The sequence below is a fragment of the Neovison vison genome, chromosome 3 (genome assembly GCF_020171115.1).
Source record: "Neovison vison isolate M4711 chromosome 3, ASM_NN_V1, whole genome shotgun sequence".
NCBI classification, from domain to species: domain Eukaryota; kingdom Metazoa; phylum Chordata; class Mammalia; order Carnivora; family Mustelidae; genus Neogale; species Neogale vison.
Genome location: NC_058093.1, coordinates 29,168,584 through 29,188,068, shown reverse-complemented (window position 1 = coordinate 29,188,068; position 19,485 = coordinate 29,168,584). Strand labels below are relative to the sequence as shown.

The 19,485-nt window shown below is 57.9% G+C and overlaps 1 protein-coding gene across 1 annotated transcript; it reads right to left on the bottom strand.

Moving 5' to 3' along the window:
* Nucleotides 1–5,753: 5,753 nt before the first annotated feature.
* WNT10A (Wnt family member 10A) lies at nt 5,754–18,355 on the bottom strand. The gene is made up of 4 exons (XM_044241613.1): nt 18,243–18,355; nt 16,932–17,194; nt 9,556–9,935; nt 5,754–7,010 (listed from the first exon to the last, which is right to left on the bottom strand). The coding sequence occupies exons 1-4, from the start codon at nt 18,353–18,355 to the stop codon at nt 6,513–6,515; spliced, it is 1,254 nt and encodes a 417-aa protein (XP_044097548.1). The 3' UTR covers nt 5,754–6,512.
* Nucleotides 18,356–19,485: the final 1,130 nt, after the last annotated feature.

The following is a 19,485-nucleotide window of genomic DNA, read 5'->3' as shown; positions in this document are numbered from 1 at the left end:
ATGAAAAATGTAGCTAAAAAGGAGAACAAGTTTTAAACCACCTATAATCCCATCATCCCAAAATAATTTCCGTTACCAATTTGCTGCTTATTTTAGAGTTTTAAAATGCAAATCACGTCTCTAAATTTTTGTTGCACTAAAGGAGGGATCCTGCCCTATGCTATTTTGTATCTTGCACACACACACACACACACACACACCCCATATAGAGCAAACACCAGCTCAGTCACTAAATATGTTTCAACCACCTCATTTTTAAGGACGCTGCGAAGAATTCCATCGAGCAGATGGACGATGATTTATGTAATCATGTTCCTATTTGCGGATTTTTACATTGGGCGCAGAGAGATCGCGCCGCAGAACTTGCCCATGGAGCACGGACGCATAGAGAAGATGGGAGGTTGGGGGACTGCTAGGTCACCGAACAAGGTTTTAAGTACACATACACCAAGGAAAGGTCATCGAGGCCACGGCCGGCAGGAAGCAAAGGGCCGAAGGAGTCAAATTGTGCCACAAGACAAGGCGCGCGGAATGAGTGGACTCCGAAACCCACGGAAATGAAGCGAGACCCTAGGCCGGTAGCGGTGGCGGTGGCGGCTTTAGCAGCGGTTGCGGCTGATGGTCCAGGCCTAAAAGCCGGTGCAGCGCTGTTTCTCACCAACAGAGGGCGCGGGGTGCAGCAGCAGTTCGCAGAGGGCGGGTCCCAGCTGCCCGCCAGATGTGAGCAGCTGGACCGCGGGAGACGCGAGCTCTACCCCCGTAGCTGCAGGCCCGCAGGCAGGGGGAGAGCAAAGATGGGATGCAGGGGCAATGGCGATGGCAGAATGCCCATTGCTGCTCTGCAGGGTCCAAGATTACCTTCCCTTGTGGGGCAGAATTCGGGAGGAGCTTCCCGCCCAGAGGGGGCGCCGTTTTCTGATTCCCACAAAAGTGCGGCTAGGGCTTGGCAGCCACCCTGGGGCTGGCTCAGCCATACAGAGCCAGGTCCACTGGGTGGGGCTCCCAGCCAGGGGAGACCCACGCGACTGTCTGCGGCGGGTAAGAGAGCCGGCCTTGAGGGCTTTGAGTTTCTTGAGTACCCAGCCCTCGAGTCCAGACGCCCCAACACACACACACACACACACACACCACACCACGAACAACCTCCCTGCGCTCTTTCTGCCCTGGATGCGGTGTGCATTCAAGAAGAGAGCAACTGAGGCACAGCAGGACGGAGCACTGAGTAGACCCCTCCTCCCCATATTGTCTGGAGCGGAGAAGAGTTGGACTGGAGGGCGGCAGTCCGAAGTTCCTGTTAAGAATCACAGGCTAGGGACAACCCCAAGGACCCCGCCCCCTTGGCCTGCCTGCTGTCCCCACCCCGGCCGCTTCCCCGACTCCGGAGTAATCAGCTGCTGCGCGCGGCTGTAATTGACGGTGCAGGCCCTGTCTGGCAGAGAGCCGGCGGGCGGCGCAGGGGCGGGCGAGGGGCTTAATTGCAGGGCTTCGGGTGCAGTCTGGGCTGCAGCTCCGCTTGGGGCGAAAGGGACAGACTCTAAGCTCGGAGAGCCTGGCTTCAGAGGAAGCTAAAAGACCTCCGAGTCGGTGGTCCGGGATCCCTACTCCGGAAGCGGGATCGAGGGTCTTGAACCCTAGCGAGAGTGCGGGGTGTGGAGTAGGGGGAGGGAGGCGTGGGACGTCTCCGGAGAGCTAGGAGGTGGGGGGCAGATTCCAAACTCCCCACCCCAGCCCCAAGGAGCCCTGGTTCATCTTGTCCGAGACTCCTCCCTCGTTCTGACCCTCCCTCCACCACCACCCCCCCGCTCCCCTTTCTGCCGCCCCCGTCACCCCCCTTCTCGTATCCCCAGGGCGCTCCCACCCTGGGGAAGAATGTGCCCTCCTTGCGCACCCTTGCCATGGTAACGGCACACCCCCACCCCCGCGCACCGCAGCGGCCGGGCCTGGCCCGGAGGGCGGCGAGAAAAGGGGGAGTGGGCGCCTCCCAGCCCCGCGGACACACCTCGACTGCCCCGGTTGCCACAGTAACCGGGGGCGTTTCGAAGTGCGCAGCCGCAAAGTGGCACCGGGCACTCCTCTCGCTCCTTCACCCCTCTAACCCACCAGCAGAGGACCCTGGCTCCTAGCAGAGACTGCCGCCCACCTTCCTCCACCCCCAGTGCAACATCAAGGACAAAGTCCAGAGAGGGATCATGGGCTGTTCCAGCTTCCACGCACCGCAAGCCTAGGGGCAAAGGCGCGCGGAGGACCCGGAGAGCCTAAAACCTGAAAAGGGATCCCCCTGTTCCCAGCCCGCCTCCCTCCCCCAGCAGAGCCCGAGAGGGGCGCTGGCAGCAGGAAGCCGGGAAGGGCCCCGGAGGCGCGCAGGGCCCACAGTGGAGCGGTGATTACAGGGACCTGTCCCTCCCGCCCCCGGCTCCCACTCTCATTAAGTCATTTTTTCCCCTGTTGGAAAGTCCCCGTGCCTTGAGCTCAGGGGTTGGGGCGACCGCAGGCAGCTGCCGGCAACCACATGAGAAGGGGGGGTGGGAGGGGGAGAGGGGGACCGCGACTAGGGCCTGGACAAACTCCAACGCGGAAGGCCCCCTGCCGGGGGGCTAGCTGGGGGTGCGTTAATTGGGGAATAAGAGGGCCTGGATGCCGCTGACCTTGCTTCTCACTCACCAGGGTCCTCCTCCAGCTGCCAGGACCCCTACCTTTGCCTCTCTCCTCTTTTTTCAGCCCCGAAACCTTGGGTGACTGACAAGCAGGATGCCTGGGTTCCGATCCCCGCCCCAGTCTGGCTGCCTCTCCCTGACCCTTGACCCTACCGCTGCCTGCAGGTGTGTTCACCACTCTCTTTCTCCATTCCTTCTCTCCCTCCCTCTGGATCCGGCCATCCAGGCTCCATTAAACCATTCTGTTTTTTCCTCCTGCAAGGAGGTGACCCACGGTCCATCAGGGTGAAAGGTTTTGAGGACCAGGACTATTCCCTCCCCTTCTGCTCTATGTCTCACCATGTTTTTATTCCCAAATTGCAACCCTAGTCCTCCCCCAAGCAACCCAGCAAGTTCTTCTTCCCATCTACCTCCACCAACCCCTATTTCCAATCAGCACAATGATTCCTGCTGCACCCTGCAGCCAGTATGCCTAAGCCCTTGCCTCCTATTTTCCTGCCTTTCCTCACCTCCACATGGCCCGTTAGGGCCTTTGCCAAATCCCACATTCCCCTTTCCAGCTGCGGGGTCCAGCTTTGATTCTCAGACTCTAGTCACCTTCCAGCCCAGAGAGAGGATGTGGAGCTCGCCGCACCTTGTTTGTTCCCTTCCCAACTTTCCCTCTCTTCCTTTATAGGTCAGGCCAGCCTATGTCAGCTCACCAGGACTTGTCTGGGACATGTCCCTCCCCCACACATGGTGTCAAGCCCCTGCCCCAGCCCACCACCCATCTCTCCCTCTGGCAGCAGCATGCTCTGCAGGATTCCTGCTCCTACCTCCTTATCCCAACCCTGATCCTGTAGCTCTCCTCTTTGGTCTTTCCTCCCCCAGCTGTGTCCTCCTTCAGCCTAGAAGGCACAAGAAGGTGACACTGGAGCTAATGCTGTTGTGGTGGACACTCCTGGGGTAGAAGCGCCCCCCCCAACCTTCATTTCCCTCCCCCACCCCATACACACACCTCTTCTCTCCTCCTCCCTGGGATGGGAGGGAGCAAGGGGGCGGGGAACCCAGCCCCCACAGCCCTCTCCTGGGTGAACAAGAGGAAAGGAATGAGGCAGGTGTGTCTGGCGGCTCCTGCTTACCCCTCCTCCCCTGGGGACTCTCACCCGCCAGCCTGTGGGGTTGTCTTTTGGGGGTTGGGGAGAGAAACCCTGTCCTCCGCAGAAGCAGCAGAGCTGAGCCTGCGGAAGGCCCCGCTGTCTTAGGCGTGTCTAGGAACTGCTGGGAAGCAGGCAGTTGGAGGGAAAGAAGCTGAAGGTGAGCTAGTGGGGGCAAATCACCCAGCTGGTGGGCCTACAGGGGTACACCATCATGAGAGCTTTTTTTCCTTCTCTCTCCTGCCCAGAGGGCTAGGGAAATATGGGGAATTGTGTAGGCCAGCCGTTGAGAAAAGGAACAAAACTTCATCCCCATCTGGTTCATTGAGAAGGATGACATTCTGAGTAAACTGAGGTAGGCAGCAGGATCCTCAGCTATGAGCAACAGGAGGTCTGGAGGAAGTAGGTGAAGTGTTTTTTCCCTGAGATCCTGACCCTACTTCCATCTCTACCACCCTCCTTGAAGGTTTATTCCAAGAAAACATCCGACCTGAGAGCCAGGAGAGTGCAGACCCAGATTGCCAACTCAGCGGTGTTCTTAGGGGTGTAGGGAGAGGAGGCTTGCCCACCTGCTACAGGGCACGTTGAGCTGGGGATCTGGGTGCCCAAGAGGTGTAGCAAGGATGCCGCTCCACCTCTGGCCTTACCTACATCCCCCACCTACCCTGCATGGACTCAGAGAGACCAGAATCCAGACAGTGAGTCTCCTAGCCCTCCCCCGCCACCCTCCTTCTGGCCGCACCTCCTGGCCCCACCTGCTCCCCGGGGCGCTGGGCTGGCTGGGTTGAGCTGGGTCTTGCCCAGGATTACTCCTCTCAGAGCGCCTGTCTCTGCCTAAGGGAGCTGCTGGGCACCGCCACTCGTCCTGGCTTGTGGCAGAAGGCTCAGGCACAAGGTGGACAGCTAGAGCTATGGCATTAGAAGCTCCTGATCCAGCTTCTCATCAACATCCCCATGGCCTCCATCCAGTTGGGCCCTGTCTCTGGTCTCTGGTTCCGGAAAACGGCTGCCGTTTCCTAACTGCCCCCCCTGCTGTCAATATGTCCCCGCTTCATTCAGTTCCCTGTATAGCAAACCATGTGGAAATCAGACCAAGACACTCACCTGCTTAAGGCTCTCTGAAGTTTCTCATTCCTCTTAAAAACCCAACTCCTTACATTGGCCCAGAGGGACCTGTTGCTCTCTGAGCTCCTCTCCTGCTAACCTGCCTTTTGATTCCTTCATTCCCATCACACTGGCTTCTTTGCTGCTTCTCCCGAGGACATTTTTCTCACTACTGAACTCTTGTCTCTGCCTGAAAAGCCCGTACCCTCAATCTGTGCCCAGCTGTCCCCATTGTACTGGTCTCTGCATGAGCAAAACAACTCAGAGAGGCCTTCCCAGACCAATGTCTTTATCTAAAGGGGCCATACTCCTACCTATGTATCTATCAATAAATGAATAGTTAAAAAAAAGTGCTATGGGCTGTGTGTGTGTAGATACACACACATACACACACAAATGGAATATTATGCAGCGGTAACAAAGGAAGACAGCTTGGCATTCGCAGTCACATGGACAGACCTTGAAAGTATTACACAGAGTGAAATAAACCAGACTGGGAAAGACAAATACCACAGAAGTTCACTCCCATGTGGCATCTAAAAAAAAAAAAAAAAAGAATCAACAAACAAAAGGCAGAATGGAACTATAAATACAGAGAATGAGCTGACGGTTGCCTGAGGGAAAGGGGCTGGGGGGATGGACAAAACGGGTGAAGAGGAGTGGGAGAAGAAGGCTTCCAGTTATGGAATGAATTAGTCATAGGAACACAAGGCACAGCATAGGGAATACAGTCACTGGCATTGTAACAGCGTCCTATGGTGACAGATGGTAGCTTGTCTGTAGTGAGCACAGCTTAATGGATAGACTTGTCCAATCACTATTTTGTACATCTGCAACTAATGTAACATTGTGTGTCAACTGTACTCAAAAAGGTTTTTTAATGCAAACAAAAAATAAAGGGGCCCCACTCCCCACAAATCACTCTACATCCAGCCCCAAGCTTTATTTTCTTCACCGCACAGAGCATCGTCTGAGATGACCTCATTCATGTGTTTACTTGTTTATTGTCCCTCTCCCCCAACCAGAATGTAAACTCCAAAAGGACAGGTGCTGTGTCTCTCTTATTCACATCTGTATCCTCAGCACCCTTCGTCCCCTGCAGAGTGCCAGGCCACAAAAAAGTGCAAAATAAATATTTGTTAAATGAACATGAACGATGAGGAGAAGAGGCCCTTGGGGGAGGGCAACAGTGGCCTCTACAGAATCACTTCAGCTCAGTGATGTCCATTTTTTCTTTTCTAATCATCCGCCCCCTGCCCATCGGCTTCCATTCACTCTCTCTCCAGGGGGAAGAGGTGAAGACAGGAAACGGGAAAGGCCCAGAGACTGCCCCATGACAATCGCCCTCGCCCTGGGTGTGGGTTAATTCCCAGCCCCACGGAGATGACTGAGCCTGGGGCAACGAGCATTGAGGCACACCAGGAGCCCACAGAAGTGAGGGGTGGCGTCCAGGCAGGTGGGGACTGCCCCCTGATTGCCGATCTGACCCTCAGAGCCTGGAGGTCCCTCTCCGATCAGAGGGTCCAAACTCCTCTCCCAGAAGTCTGGACGACGACGCTGTCCGGAGCGCCAAGCTGGCAAGCGGCAGAGGGCCGGGCTCCGGCTGGGGAGCCTCCGCTCACTTGCAGACGCTGACCCACTCGGTGATGCGGCACTCCTCGCAGACGACGAAGCAGCACCAGTGGAAGCGGCAGTGGCAGCGCTCGCTGCGCGTCTGGCGCAGGATGTTGTGGCCGCGGCCGCAGCACATGCTGCCACAGCCGTCGGGGCCCGCGCTGCTCTTGTTGCACAGGCGGCCCACGGTGCCCGCCGAGTCCAGGCGCGGCTCGCGCTCGCAGAAGTCGGGCGACTTCTCGAAGTAGACGAGGTCGGCGGGGCTGGCGCGGCGCCGCGACCCCGGGACGCCCGGGGCGGGCGAGGGGGCCCCCGCGGGGCCGGGCTCCAGCTGGCCGCCGTTGCGGTTGTGCGGCCGGATGAGCGTGGCGCGGTGGAAGCGGCTGCGCAGCAGCGCCCCCACGGCGCGGAACTCCGGCGTCACCTGCCAGCACGTCTTGAGCTGGCAGCTGCCCGACGTGCCGTGGCACTTGCACTTCCGCCGCATGTTCTCCATCACCGCCTGCGGAGGGAGGCACGGCGAGGGGTGACGCCCGCGGCCATGCCCAAGGCCCTCCTCCCAGCGCAGACACTGGCCTTCCAGAATCTCGGAGAATTCTGAAACTCACTCCCATCGAACACAGGCAAAAGCTGAGGCCCGAAACAGAACGGGGCGAAGGGGGCGGGGCGGGCGGAGGTGTGTGGGTGTGTGTAGGGTTGTGGGCTGTGGGCGGCACAGCTCCTGAGCCAGGCAGTCCGGAGAAAAACTCCCGCCTGCTCTTCAGGACTGTTCTCCCATCCCACCTCCCACCAGGCCAGGTCCTGGGGGAATTCCCTCCTTCCTCCCCTCCTCTCCTTTTCCAGCAGCTGCAGGGGGCCCTTGGGGCTGGAGGCTCTTGCTTCCTGAGGGGGGATCCCAGATCCTCAGGGAAATTCCCTCTCCTTCCACCCCTCAGGTGGGGGCCAGGAGCAGGGGTGGGTGCTGGCCCCAATATATCTCATACCCAAAGCTTCTGGCCTCTATCCAGGCATGAGTTGGGGCTGCGGAGAGTCTGAGAAAGCCCCTCTCAGCCTCTGGCCCTGCAGCCCTTCTCAGAGAGCCTAAGGAGGGGACAGAAACTGGGGAGACTCCTCTCTCCTCCATTATACCGGCTGGGACTTATTCTGCCTAATGCCGAATGCCACGGTTCCTCCTAGGAGAGAGTGAGCATCAACAGGGGCCAAAGGCTCTACCTGCATACAGAATGGGAAGAGTCCCAGAGATCCAGGCCCCCTGCAATGAAAATGAGGACAAGACCCCACGCCTCCAAGGGAAGTAGTTACAGGAATACAGCCTACCCACTGCCTCTGCCCAGCTCTCAGCCTGCTCTAGAATCTCCTCTCAAAGAACCCCTTGCCATTATTATCCTCACTAGAGACACCAGAAGCAGTTGGCCACATCTTCTCCCCCCACCCCCAGATTCCATTCCAGAACACACCGTCTGGTGGGGAGAGCAATGATCTGGGGCCCTCCAACCTGGGCGGTTAAGGCCACAAAACAGAGTCCATGCCTTCTGAGTCTTAAAAGGCCCCTCTGCTGGTAGGTGCAGCCTGTGGTGTCAGCACCGAGGAGGAACTAGCCCAAGCCCCCACCCCCACCCTCTACCAACAGCTCCAGAACGTTTGCTTCCCACAGGCAGCAGCCATTAATTAAGCAGTTTAACAAGGAGGGGGAGGTACTGTTGGTATGGGCTGGGATAGTATGGAAGCTTGGGAAAGAAGCTGGGTGAACAGGGCAGGGCTGGGTGGAAGCTGGATGTGACCTGAGGGTGCGTATGCCTCAGTTTACTTCACCTCTAAGTCAGGCTGGGAAGAGCTGAATCAGCTCCGAGTCTCTGAAAGGAAAAGGCGAATGGCCTGGGCTGAGAGGCCCGGAGAAAGGAGGATGCGGAGGGGCAGGTGCGAGCCAGAGCAAGGGGAAGGCAGAAACAAGGCCCGAAGGCAGGCCAGGCAGAGCCAGAGAGAAGGGATGGTGGCTGAGCAGCCAGGAAAGGAGGGTGCAGAGTTATGAGAGAGGGCTAAGGGGGCATCTCAGTGGAGGCAGACGCAGAGTGCAGACAAGGCCACAGCTCAGTACAGACAAGGCCGCAGCTCAGCTCGAGAGAGCACAGGCCTGGTGCTCAGCTGCCTGCAGACCAATCCTCCTTTCCCACTTCCTCGTAGATTGCATGGCCTTGGGCAAGCTCCTCCATCTTTCTGTACCTCGGTTTCCGTATCTGAACACGAGGCTAATACTAGGACCCTCAGAGCTAGTTGTAAGGATTAAATAGGCTGCTAGGCACTAAGGTGCTCCAGGCAGTCCCTGACACATAGGAAGGACAAAATAAATGCAGGTGATTATCCATTCCCTTCCCTAAATGCAGGAGATTATTCCTTTCCTTTCCTTTCCTTTCTTCTTCTTTTTCTTTTTTTTTTAATGAATGATCTTTGAGTAGTATGAACATTCAAAGGAAGGGAGGTAAAGAAGAAAGGCAACCATGCAACCCCCACACAGGGCCATGGTGGCCCCCCAGGCACCTCCCCTTGCAGGAATCCCTCATTCTGCACAGAAGGGCTGCAAGAGGTCAAAGATCACAGCATAGGATAGCACAGAATCATGGAACATTAGAGCTGGGCCAGGGCTGGGGGGATGTAGGGGACTGGGTGATCCAGTTCAACTTTCTTGTTTTATAGGGGAGATGACAGAGTGGCAGAGCAGGGCCAAGGCCCTCAAGGCCCTGATTGCAGCCCAGTGCCCCTTCCACCACTCACTGCAAGGTAAGGAGAGGACCAGACTGCCCAGCAGAGTGGGGAGCTGATCCAGGACAGGGCAGGTCTCATCCCTGCCTCCCCCGCCTAGTCCAGTGCCTGGCACACAGTGGGCCTCCAATGCAGGTTTGAAGACTGGATTAGGCAGGGGGCAATGAGGAAGCTGCTGAGTTAGGGGGAGTGGCTGTGTTCCCTAGAGGAGAGGTCAGCCTGGGGTGGGGGAGGGGAGGAGCCCTAGGCAGAGGGGTCTGGAACAGGCCCAGGGCGGGTGGGGCTCTCACCTGCCTCCCAACTCGGTTGTTGTGGAGCCTCATGCGCGCGTGGATATCTCTGTGAGGCTCCCGGGAGTCCAGAAAGTCCTTAGAGAAGCGCTCCCCGAAGCCCACGTCGGGGCTACAGCCGCCCCACTCCCAGGAGTCCTGCAGGCCCGGGCTGGCAGGGGGCAGAGCCGGGTGTTCCGGGACCCCGTGGCTCAGGCCCTTACCACGCTGGAGCGCGTCCAACTGCAGGCGGTGCAGCTTCCGGCGGAAGGCCTCCTCGTCCCCGCGCCGGGAGGCGTCGCAGCCGCAAGCCCTCAGTTTACCCAGGGCACAGGCATTGGACACAGCGTGTACGACCCCAGCTGCGGCGATGGCGTAGGCGAAGGCGCTCTCTCGAAAGCCTGAGGGTGGAGATCCAGGAAACAGACTCTGGGGGGCTTCGATGTCTCAGATGTCTCATGCCTCCGCCCTCCCTGCCCGACCTTCTCACCATAAGAGGAGGAAACCGAGGCCCAGTGTTGGGGGAAGGTCTGGTACAAGAATACAGGCTCAAAGAGGGGCAGAAATCACCCGCCAGAAGTTTGGGGTGCAGAGTGGAGTGGGGAAGGCCTCCCCCAGGGCCCTCTTTTCGCTTGACACTCCATTCCTGGTTTCATTAACATCACCCTTAGCAAGCTCAGAGTCTGTGTCTACCTCTCTCCTGTTGGACAGAAAGTATCTGGTAAACGTTCTTTTGAAAATCAGGGACTGAATCTATTATCTCTCATGCTATGTTTGCAATTTAAAAAATAAGCCTGCAGAAAGAAGACAAAATTTAACCTAAAAAAAATATATATATATATATATATATATATATATATATAATTTATATATATATAATTTAGCAGAGGATGCTAAAGGTGCAGAAGGGCAAGTAAGAGGAAATGGTGTCCGCCTAAAGCTCCCGGCCCCAAGTCTGCCTTCCTGGTGTCACTCGCTTCTGCCAACTACAGAACATTCTCTGATGGCCAAGTTCAAGAGCCAGAGAAAAGACCCCATGAGTTTTCCCTTTCCCTGTCCACAGGCATCCCAGAAAATCTGAGAAAAGGGTACCATTCCACCACCTGTCCTGCAGTGGGTCTAGGTCAGCTGAGGGGGTTGTTTGAGGGATGCTGAAACACAGCCCAGTGCCCTGCACGTAGTGTTGAAAGTTGAGAGGAATGGGTGAGCTAAGGCAGACACTTTCCTTGAGATGCTCAGGGGCACGGACACCCTGATGAACCACTCTCAGGGGCCCAGGACTGGTCTCCACTACTGTTCTCCTCGGTGTTTCCCAGTCTGACCCATCCTCTGGGAAGGCCCTGGTAGGTCTGGGCCTCCTTGGCAGGGGGAGGTCTACTTGCAGAGGATGCTCTGGCTCTGGGACCCACTAGGAACTTCTGGCTTATTCTGCATCTAGAAGGGACCAGCTAGCAGCATTTTCTGGTACAAGTCTCTGACCAACCTCTGAAATCGAGAGAGTGTGGGCAGTGGGACAAGAAGCCAGGAGCAATCAGGAGAACTCACCTGCGCCCAAGACCAGACCCTAGCAGGAGACCAGAGGCTTGCAGGAGACCAGAGATTCAGAGGAAAGAACGCTGGGTCTTTCCACGCTAGCATCAAAGACTGGAAGGACATGCTCTGGGAGTTCCCACAGACCTCAGAGAGCCAATGAGGACTGGACAGAGACCTTAGCCCAATCCCGCACCCTCCATGCTCACCCTCTGCATCACAGGGTCCTGTCCTCCTGTCCTTAGCTAGCCACTCACCCACCCTAAAAAACAAGATGTGTAATCGTTGAAAGTATGAACTCTGGAAGCAAATTGTCTGTGTTCAAATCTTAGCTCTTCCATTTATTAGCTGTTAATAGCTACATGATCTTGGCCAAGTGACTTGACCTCTGTGCCTCAGTTTTCTCATCTGTAAAACAAGACTGTTACGAACTGCTTCATTGTTGTCCCAAGAATTAGTAAATTTCAAGTACTTAGAAGAGTATGTTACTCATAGTGAGTACTGCAGAAACATTAGCTGTTTTTGAGAAGTTCTTCATGCTGTCTCATTCCACTCACAACAGCTGTAGTTCCAGGCCATTGCTTCTTGTTTCCCCAATCAGGGACAGAGCCCAGCGACTCATGACCTACTTTAGGATCAATCACATGGGCCACCAGAAGCCCAAGAAGCAGGCCATCCCTGTCTATCTTCTCTCTCCATCATCTCAGGACCTTTTCTGTAAGGAGCCCAGCTATGAGCAGACAGGAGGAGATGAGGATTGGCCTGAAGCCTTTTAAGGGGATGTTGGGAATAGGTGGGGGCTGGAGAGGAGTAGACACTGACATGGGAGGTGGGGCCCAAGGGAAAGGAGGGCAGACCCAAGTCCCTAGGGAGTGCACCCGTGCTTACCCACTGCCTTTTAGCTGTGGAACTCTCAGCATTTCCCCTATTGCTAGGGAGCTCATCAGCTCACTGCTAAGGCCAAATGGCAATACTCAGATCTCCAGAAGCAGCCTGGGCCTCAGAAACCATCCCCTGCTTCAACATACACAGTGCAAAAGGGAGAGGCCCAAGGTCACAGGGGTTAGGTAGCCCACCAGCCCCAGCTCTCTCAGTTCCCAGGCCTGGTAACTTTCTGCTAAAAGACACTTGGCTCTAGGGAAGACATCCTCCTGAGTAAGAAACCCAAGTGTCCCAGGTCCCAATTCCTATGGCCCTATCTATGCATGCTACTAAGAAAGGGCAAGAGGCTGGTCCGAGGGGATGTGCTGGGTCAATCACCATCTTCCTGGCTTTGTGACATTCAGAAGCAGGTCCAGAGAAGTCTGGAAAAATGTAGTTCACAATCTACAGAGAACACCCCTACCTAACCCAGGCAGCCAAAGACGCCACACCATGGCCTCTGGCAGCTGTCACAGCCACGTGCAGGGGCAGCCAGGCAGGGCCCTTGTGACCACCCTCTGCTGCAAGCATCCAGGATTCAGAGACATCCAGCCTCCTAGGTCTGCCCCCAGCTCCCACTCAGGGCCCCAGTTTCGGTCCTGGCCCTGACTGTCTGGGGCAGACACAGGCACTGTGCCATCTGGCCAGCTGGAGGGGGAGAGGGGTGGGGCCAGGGCCAGCTGGGCTGCCTGAAGCATAGAGGGAGGTGGGGGCTTGTTAAGACGCACAATTAGCTGTCCTGCCTTTGATCTGGGACAGGGACTGCCAGCATCTAAGTGGAGTCAGCTGCTGCTCCAGGATGGGGCTGGGGGAGGAGGATGGGAGGGCAGGGGAGCATGGATGAGAGAGGGTTCAGGAGCCAGTGGGAACTAGGAGGGATCAGAGACGCTTGAGCCCCGCCTATTGGAGTCAAAGAGGGAGGGAAGGGGAGAGATCTGGTCTCCATCCCCTCCATGCAAATCATCTGTGCATTGCTCCTGTGCCTGCGCTGAGAGAGAAAGAGGGAGAGAGAGGGGGTTGTGTGCATGTGGGAACACTTAGGGGTGACACTGAATGTGGCTACACGTTTGCACAAACAAAGGTAGGGGTGTGTGTGTGTGTGTGTGTGTGTGTGTGTGTGTTTATACGTGTCAGTTTCATTGCCTGGTAGCCTAGGGAGGCAGTGGTTGAGGGCAGTTTTTTAAAGTCAGCTGGCCCACATTTGAGTCCTGGTTCCATAGCTCCCTTAGAAGCTGTGTGACTAATGGCAAGTTACCTAACCTCTCATTGCTTCATTTGTAAAATGAGGATACTAATAGCACCCATTGCATGGGAACTGTTTGAGGATCTTAAAGTACAGGAAAAGTGCTTCAGAACACTGCCAGACAGGGGGGCCTTCGTGGCTCAGTGGGTTAAGACTGTGCCTTCCATTCAGGTCATGATCCCAGAGTCCTGGGATCAAGCCCCACATGGGGCTCTCTGCTCCTCAGGGAGCCTGCTTCCCTTTCTCTCTCTCTGCCTGCCTCTCTGCCTACTTGTGATCTCTGTCTGCCAAATAAATAAATAAAATCTTTAAAAAAGACAAAGACAAAAACAAAACAGTGCCAGACAAACAGCAAGTACTTAATATCTATTAGCTAACTTATTGGGAGCTATTAGAATAATGGAACATTAGGTGATCCTGGTATATGATTGCCCAAGCCTCTGTCTCCCTATCTGCTTGTACCAGTAACCCCAAGCCTGCAGGCCTAGGCATAGAACCAAGGCTCCTCAAGGATGGCCCTAAAAGGGAGGTGGGAGAAGAAAATGCCAGGGCTTTGGAGAGCAGACCCTGGACTCCCAAACTGGGCTTCCATTGTGCTGAGAGCCTGGCTGGCTACAGGGCCTTATGCCCCCTCTTTCCATCCATTCTAGATGGGTCTGGGCCTTGGGAGAGGGCAGGACTAACCTGTGTGGGTGTTCCTAGGGCCTGCTGCTGGAATCTCCTACACTTGCCTCCACCAGCCTCTCCCTGGCCCCTCACCCCCCCTTTCCACTCCATTGTCCCCTGTATCCAGAGTGACAGATGGATGAGTGATTCTAGTACTCACGATGAGGGGCTTCCCTCCAGATGTGTTGCCCAGCAGATTCCAATGGTCTGGATCCTCAGAACAAAAAGCTGGGGATATCAGTGCCCTGGACCTTAGGTCAGAGCCACCCCTGGGTCGGGGACCTTCCCACAGCTTTTTTTGGATTCTAGCCCCGGAGAGGCCTCTCTCCCTGTCCCCTACCCACCCAGCTTCCAGCACCCTGCCATGCCCTCTCCTGGGCTGGGTAAAGCCCTGTTATATGCCCTGCCTTCCCAAGTATGTCCACTCTAGATGTTCAAGCACCTTTTCCTCCTACACTGGAACCTCATCCCTTTACCCAACCCATTTCTGGGGACGTGCCAGGACAATCAGAGGCAGTAACAGCATTAAGGTGGAAGGCCCAAGGGACCACCTCTTCCTAGCAGTCTCTGAACTCTAGATATAGCAGAACGAACCTTTAAGAAAACCCCACTGGCAATCTGGGTTGGAAGAGGGGTCAGTTCCCCATCTTCCACTTAGGGGAAACAGGTCATCTGACCCAACATGGGACAATTCACAATTTGAAAAGGACACTGGGTGAAGGACCCAGCACAGGGACTGGCTGCCACCAAGAATGGTCCCACAGAAGTCAAATTTAGCCAGTCTTTGTGGTGATGGACAGGGGATATAATCCCACCGGAGGATGAAGGATGAATCCAGATACAGAGTGAGGGAAGGGTTGTAATGGTGGCCGGTGGCAGGAGAAAGTGGCAATTTTTTCCAGAAGCCCAGAGTCCCCAGCGAGGAGGGAGAGTAGAAAATAGGATGTCGCAATGCGGGAGCAGAAGCCACCTAGTAGGACAGTGTTTCAAGGCCGAAGGAAGGAGCCCAGCCCTACTGCCAGAGCCCAGGAGCCGCTGTCCCGCCCCTTCCCCCCCGCCCCGCACTGCGCACCGCCCCGCCCTGGCTAGCCCCGGCAAGTCTCCCCCCTCCACCCCTAACCTACCCCCTACCCGTCCCCCCCAGCTCACCTCCCGCGTATTAAACTGCAGGTGAACCCGGGAGCGCCTGGCGCCGCGCCAAGCCCGCGCGCTTCCACCGCTCCGAACTCACCCCTGACCTTCAAAGACCCCACGTCCTCTACCGGGCCCCACAGACCTCTCGCGGGCGAAGTAATCAAGACGCTTGGGCTCACTCTATCTAGAGGGAACAGGAGGCCCAGAGGGGAAGAGGGGACACCGAGGCCGGGAAGAGGGATGAAGAGCTTGCCTTGCCTTGCCTCACCAGAAGCGGCTGGGGTGAGAACCTCAGCGCTGGTCCAACGCCCCCCGCCCACGCGAGCAGAACCCAAATCAAGGCCTGGGGTGGGGGATTCCTCATCGCGTGGGCCCGAGGGCTGGAGGGAACACGGGGCGTCGGGGAACCCACGGGTCACCTAGAAGCCCGGAGTAGGAGCTGCTGCTCGGCGGCCACGGAGAGCTCCCGCCCGGCCAGGGCAGGACAGAGGCACAGGCCTGTACCGTGACGTGGGCGAGCGCAGGCGGCCGGGGCTGGGCGCTAGGCCCGGGTCCCCCTGTAGCCGCCGTCTGCCGGGTCTGCGCTGCTCGGGTGCGGCGGGGCGCGCGGGCGGGGCGGGGAGCGCGGGGCAGGGGCGGCGGGGGTGGGGGTGGGGGTGGGGGGAGCCCCTTGGAGAGCAGCGCGGCTAGGGCCGGGAGCCGTCTGCCGCGGCCCGCGGGGATTAGTTCGCGGCTGCATGCCGCCACACGCGTCGGGCTGGGCTCGGCCGGGTAGAAACAGCGCCTCCGGCGCGCGGGGGAGGGAGTGGGGAGGGCGCGCGGGGGCGGGGCGGGCGGCCTGGAGCTGGGCTGGGGGAGGCTGCGTTGGCCCCGGACTTGTCCCCTGGGGGCCCCTGGGGATGCAAGGGGCCCCTAGTGAAAAGGGGATTGTCCCCGGCTGGCCGAGTTCTTTTTGAAATTAGGGTACCTCGGAGTCTGACTCTTCCAGAAGCCTCTGGGCCCCAAGGGCACAAGGTATAGGGGTACCCCTCTTCTTCCACTGTCAACTGAGAATTGGACAAGTCCCAAGGAGCCAGGTCCCCACACTGTCCCACTCAGGTAGCTGAGAGGCAAAGATAGATACCCCCCCTCCATCTTCCCCAAAAGATCTGAGTCAAGACCTAAGGTACTAAGGCAGGAGGTGGGTGTGAGCAGAAACTATCTCCAGCCCAAGCTCCTCTAGAGGTTGTCACGATGGACCCTGGGTCACCCAGAAGTCCCAGGGGAGGACAGGGAGTGGGCTGGGGCTTCTCTGGGCTGTGAGGGGAAATGAGGTTGGCAGAGCTGTCAGGCCTGCTGGGCGGGAGGCATGCACACACCCTGGGCCTCTGATTCAGAGAAGGTTCTCGGGGGCGGCGGGAATGACACAGAGGCTGGTGGTGTACCCTGCCTGCCGGGAAGAGCTTTTGCAGAAGTACAGACATTTTACCTGCCCGGGCTTCCCTCACCCACACCTTTCGGGAAAAATCCTTCCTGCTGGCTCTGGGCACCTTATCCCAGGCTCTCCAACCTAAATGCTGTTTACTAGGGAGAGGGTAGATTGAGGAAGGTGACAAATGTGGATCTTTCCTGAGCCTGAGATACACAGTGTCAATGACAGGGCAGGCTAAGCCAGGAGTCAGTTCTCAGGCATGGAACCCGCTACCCTCAGCCCTCGCAGCCCAGGCTGGAGACAAATCTGCCCCGTTTGTCTGGCCCCCAGTAGACCAGCCAAGACCAGATAGAAGCAGTCTGGCTGGTAGATGGGCACCTGGGGGGGGGGAGTTGCCAGCTTGAGGGAGTGTGTTGCGGGTAGTTGGCTTTCCTGGTGAAGGTGCTGGATGGGTGCGCAGAAGGGCAAGGGTTGGGGGGAGGGGGCAGCTACCTCGGCTGAAGATGGGGCTTTCATAGGGGATCTTGTTTCGAGTCTCCAGACTAGAGCAATTCCAGCGCTGGTCCCGGAACTGGTGCTGGCACTCGTGGATGGCGATCTGGATGCCCTGGATGGCCGAGGCAGCCACATCGGGGTGACGCACACACACTTCCATCTGCCTCCTGCTCAGGCCCGGCAATGTCAGGCACACTGTGTTGGCATTGAGCACAGGCTCCGGGGGGAGGCGGAGGCCCAGAATGTCGTTGGGTGCGGACCTGCAGGCAGTGAGGAGTGGGTGTGGGTGAGCGTTTGAGGGAGCTAGGAGGGCCCCACTTAGCAATCCACGCTCTGTCCCAAAGGCCAGAGTCCCCCTGTTCAACCTCTGCTTCTAAAGGTTAGGCTTACAGGTAGAGTCCTAAAGCCTTCTCCTGTCCTTGGTCCTCTTATCATCATTGCCTCCAGTGCCACTTGCCCAGCTGCACACCTACACAAGTTAACGTGTAAATGCACACACATCCAAAATGCCTGCGCACATATTTCATAAGGACCTGCTGAGGCCCTGATGCTCACGTCCGTAGCATTCCCCAGGACACCACTCCCAATACCTGTTTCAGACAGTCCCAATCACACGGACACATTTCTCACCCATCGAGGGGGCCACACAGACCCAGGAACTCTTACACACATGCACACTGCAGACAGAGCGATACCTGCATACACACAGACCCAAGAATGAACACGGGCACATCTTAACATGTATCTGATCTGTAAACTCTCATTCACACACATGTGCACACACAGACTGCTGTTTACAGCTTAACCCGCAGGGTTCACAAAATCACACACACACACACACACACACACACACACACACACACACTGAGAACCCTCTGGCTGCAGCTGTCTCAGTGACCCCACCTGAACTACTCCCTTCCAGCACCCCTCACCCCCAGTGCCCCTGTCAGGGGAGTCATCTCTGAGGTGGAGCAAGGCAGTTTGACCTCTTTCCTGGGGGTGGGGACGCATTCCCCCAGCCTGGGACAGACTCCAGGTTGGCACTTTCCCCCTCACACATACACACACCCCGTCTGCTAGTAGCCTTCACTTTCCTGGGTACAGCCTTGTCTCCATGGACTGCCCGGATTCTGTCACCAGTTCAGCCCCCACCTATGAGGGCAGTGTCTTTCATTGGGCACCAGCACTTTCCTGCGACACAGTCCCTCCCTCCTTCCAGGGTCCCCTGTCCCAGCGGGAGCGCCAGAGGCCCCCCGCGGCTGGGGGTCGCAGCTCTCCAGGAGGGCGGGGCGGAAGGTGAGGGCTCACCTGGGCACGGCGGTAGCCAGCAGCAGTAGGAAGAAGAAGAGCGCGCAGAGCGCGGGCCGCGGCTGGGGCCGAGGTCGGAGCCGCGGCCAGGGGCAAGGGTGGGTGCTGCCCATGGCGCGCGGGCCGTCACGGGCCAGGAGTGGGGGGCTCACAGCCCGGCGGGACCGGCGAGCCAGGGGCGACGGCGCATGATCCGCAGGGGTCGGGGCGGCTGCGACACACAGCTCCGACTCGGGTCACGGCTCCGGGAGCAGACGGCGCCCGCCTCCCCGCTCCATGGGGCAGCGCCCCCGGGCACCGCCCTCGGGGTGGGGGGGGCGGGCGGGCGCACCGGGCACCTCCTGGCACAGGGGTCCAGGGAATTTCCCAAGGCCCCCCTGCGACAACTCCTGGTGCCTCTCGAGGGTAAGGAGGGGGCCGGAGGTGCTGCGGGCTGGGGACGAGAGGTTGGGGTGCCGGGGAGCCCCCCAGAGCTGCGCCTCAAGCCTGCGTGCTTCCGAGGGCGTGCGAGGCGGGCGGGGGGGGGTGGGGTGGGGTGTGGGGGGGCGGCGCTGTCTGTGCCCGGCCCCACCGCCCAGAGAGTGAGTGACTGTCCCGGATCAGGGATCTCTGCCGCCTCCCCTTTCCTCCCCCCAGCCCGCCCCCCCGCCCAAGTGTCTCAGGGCTCTACCCCAGGTGACGTCACGACGGGGGAGTGTGTACCGGTCGTGAGGCCACCGCGACCGCTCAGGACTCGGGGTGGGAGCGGCGGTGCGGAGGGCAGAGGAAGGAGAAGTGTTGGGGGTCCGTGCGCGCGCGTGCACGTGGAGGTGCGAGTGCCAGGGGCGCGCTGGTTTGTTAAGAAGCTGTGTGTTACTGCGAGGCCTATGTGTCTGGCGGAGACAGAGCTGCCCGGGAGGTGTCCTCTCAATATACACACCTGCAGGGGCTGGAGGGGAGGGGCTGGCCCCCCTGCTTGCCTCTCCCACCTCAGGAGGGACTTCCCGGGCTTGGCTGGTGTGGCAGGTGTGGGGGGTCCCGTGAAGAGGTTTGACAGCCTCTGGATTTTGCTCTTCTTCCTTGTGTGACCTTAAACAGGTGCCTCAGGCTCACTGACCCACCCTCTGCCCCTTTGTGAAAGGAGGTTATAGAAGCCCACCTCATCTAGTCATCTAGTTGGTGAGCCAATGAAGGTAAATGCTAGTTTGGGAGCAGAGCTCCCTGGGGTGGCACGCCCTGGGAGAGGGATTAGTGAGCCCTTTAA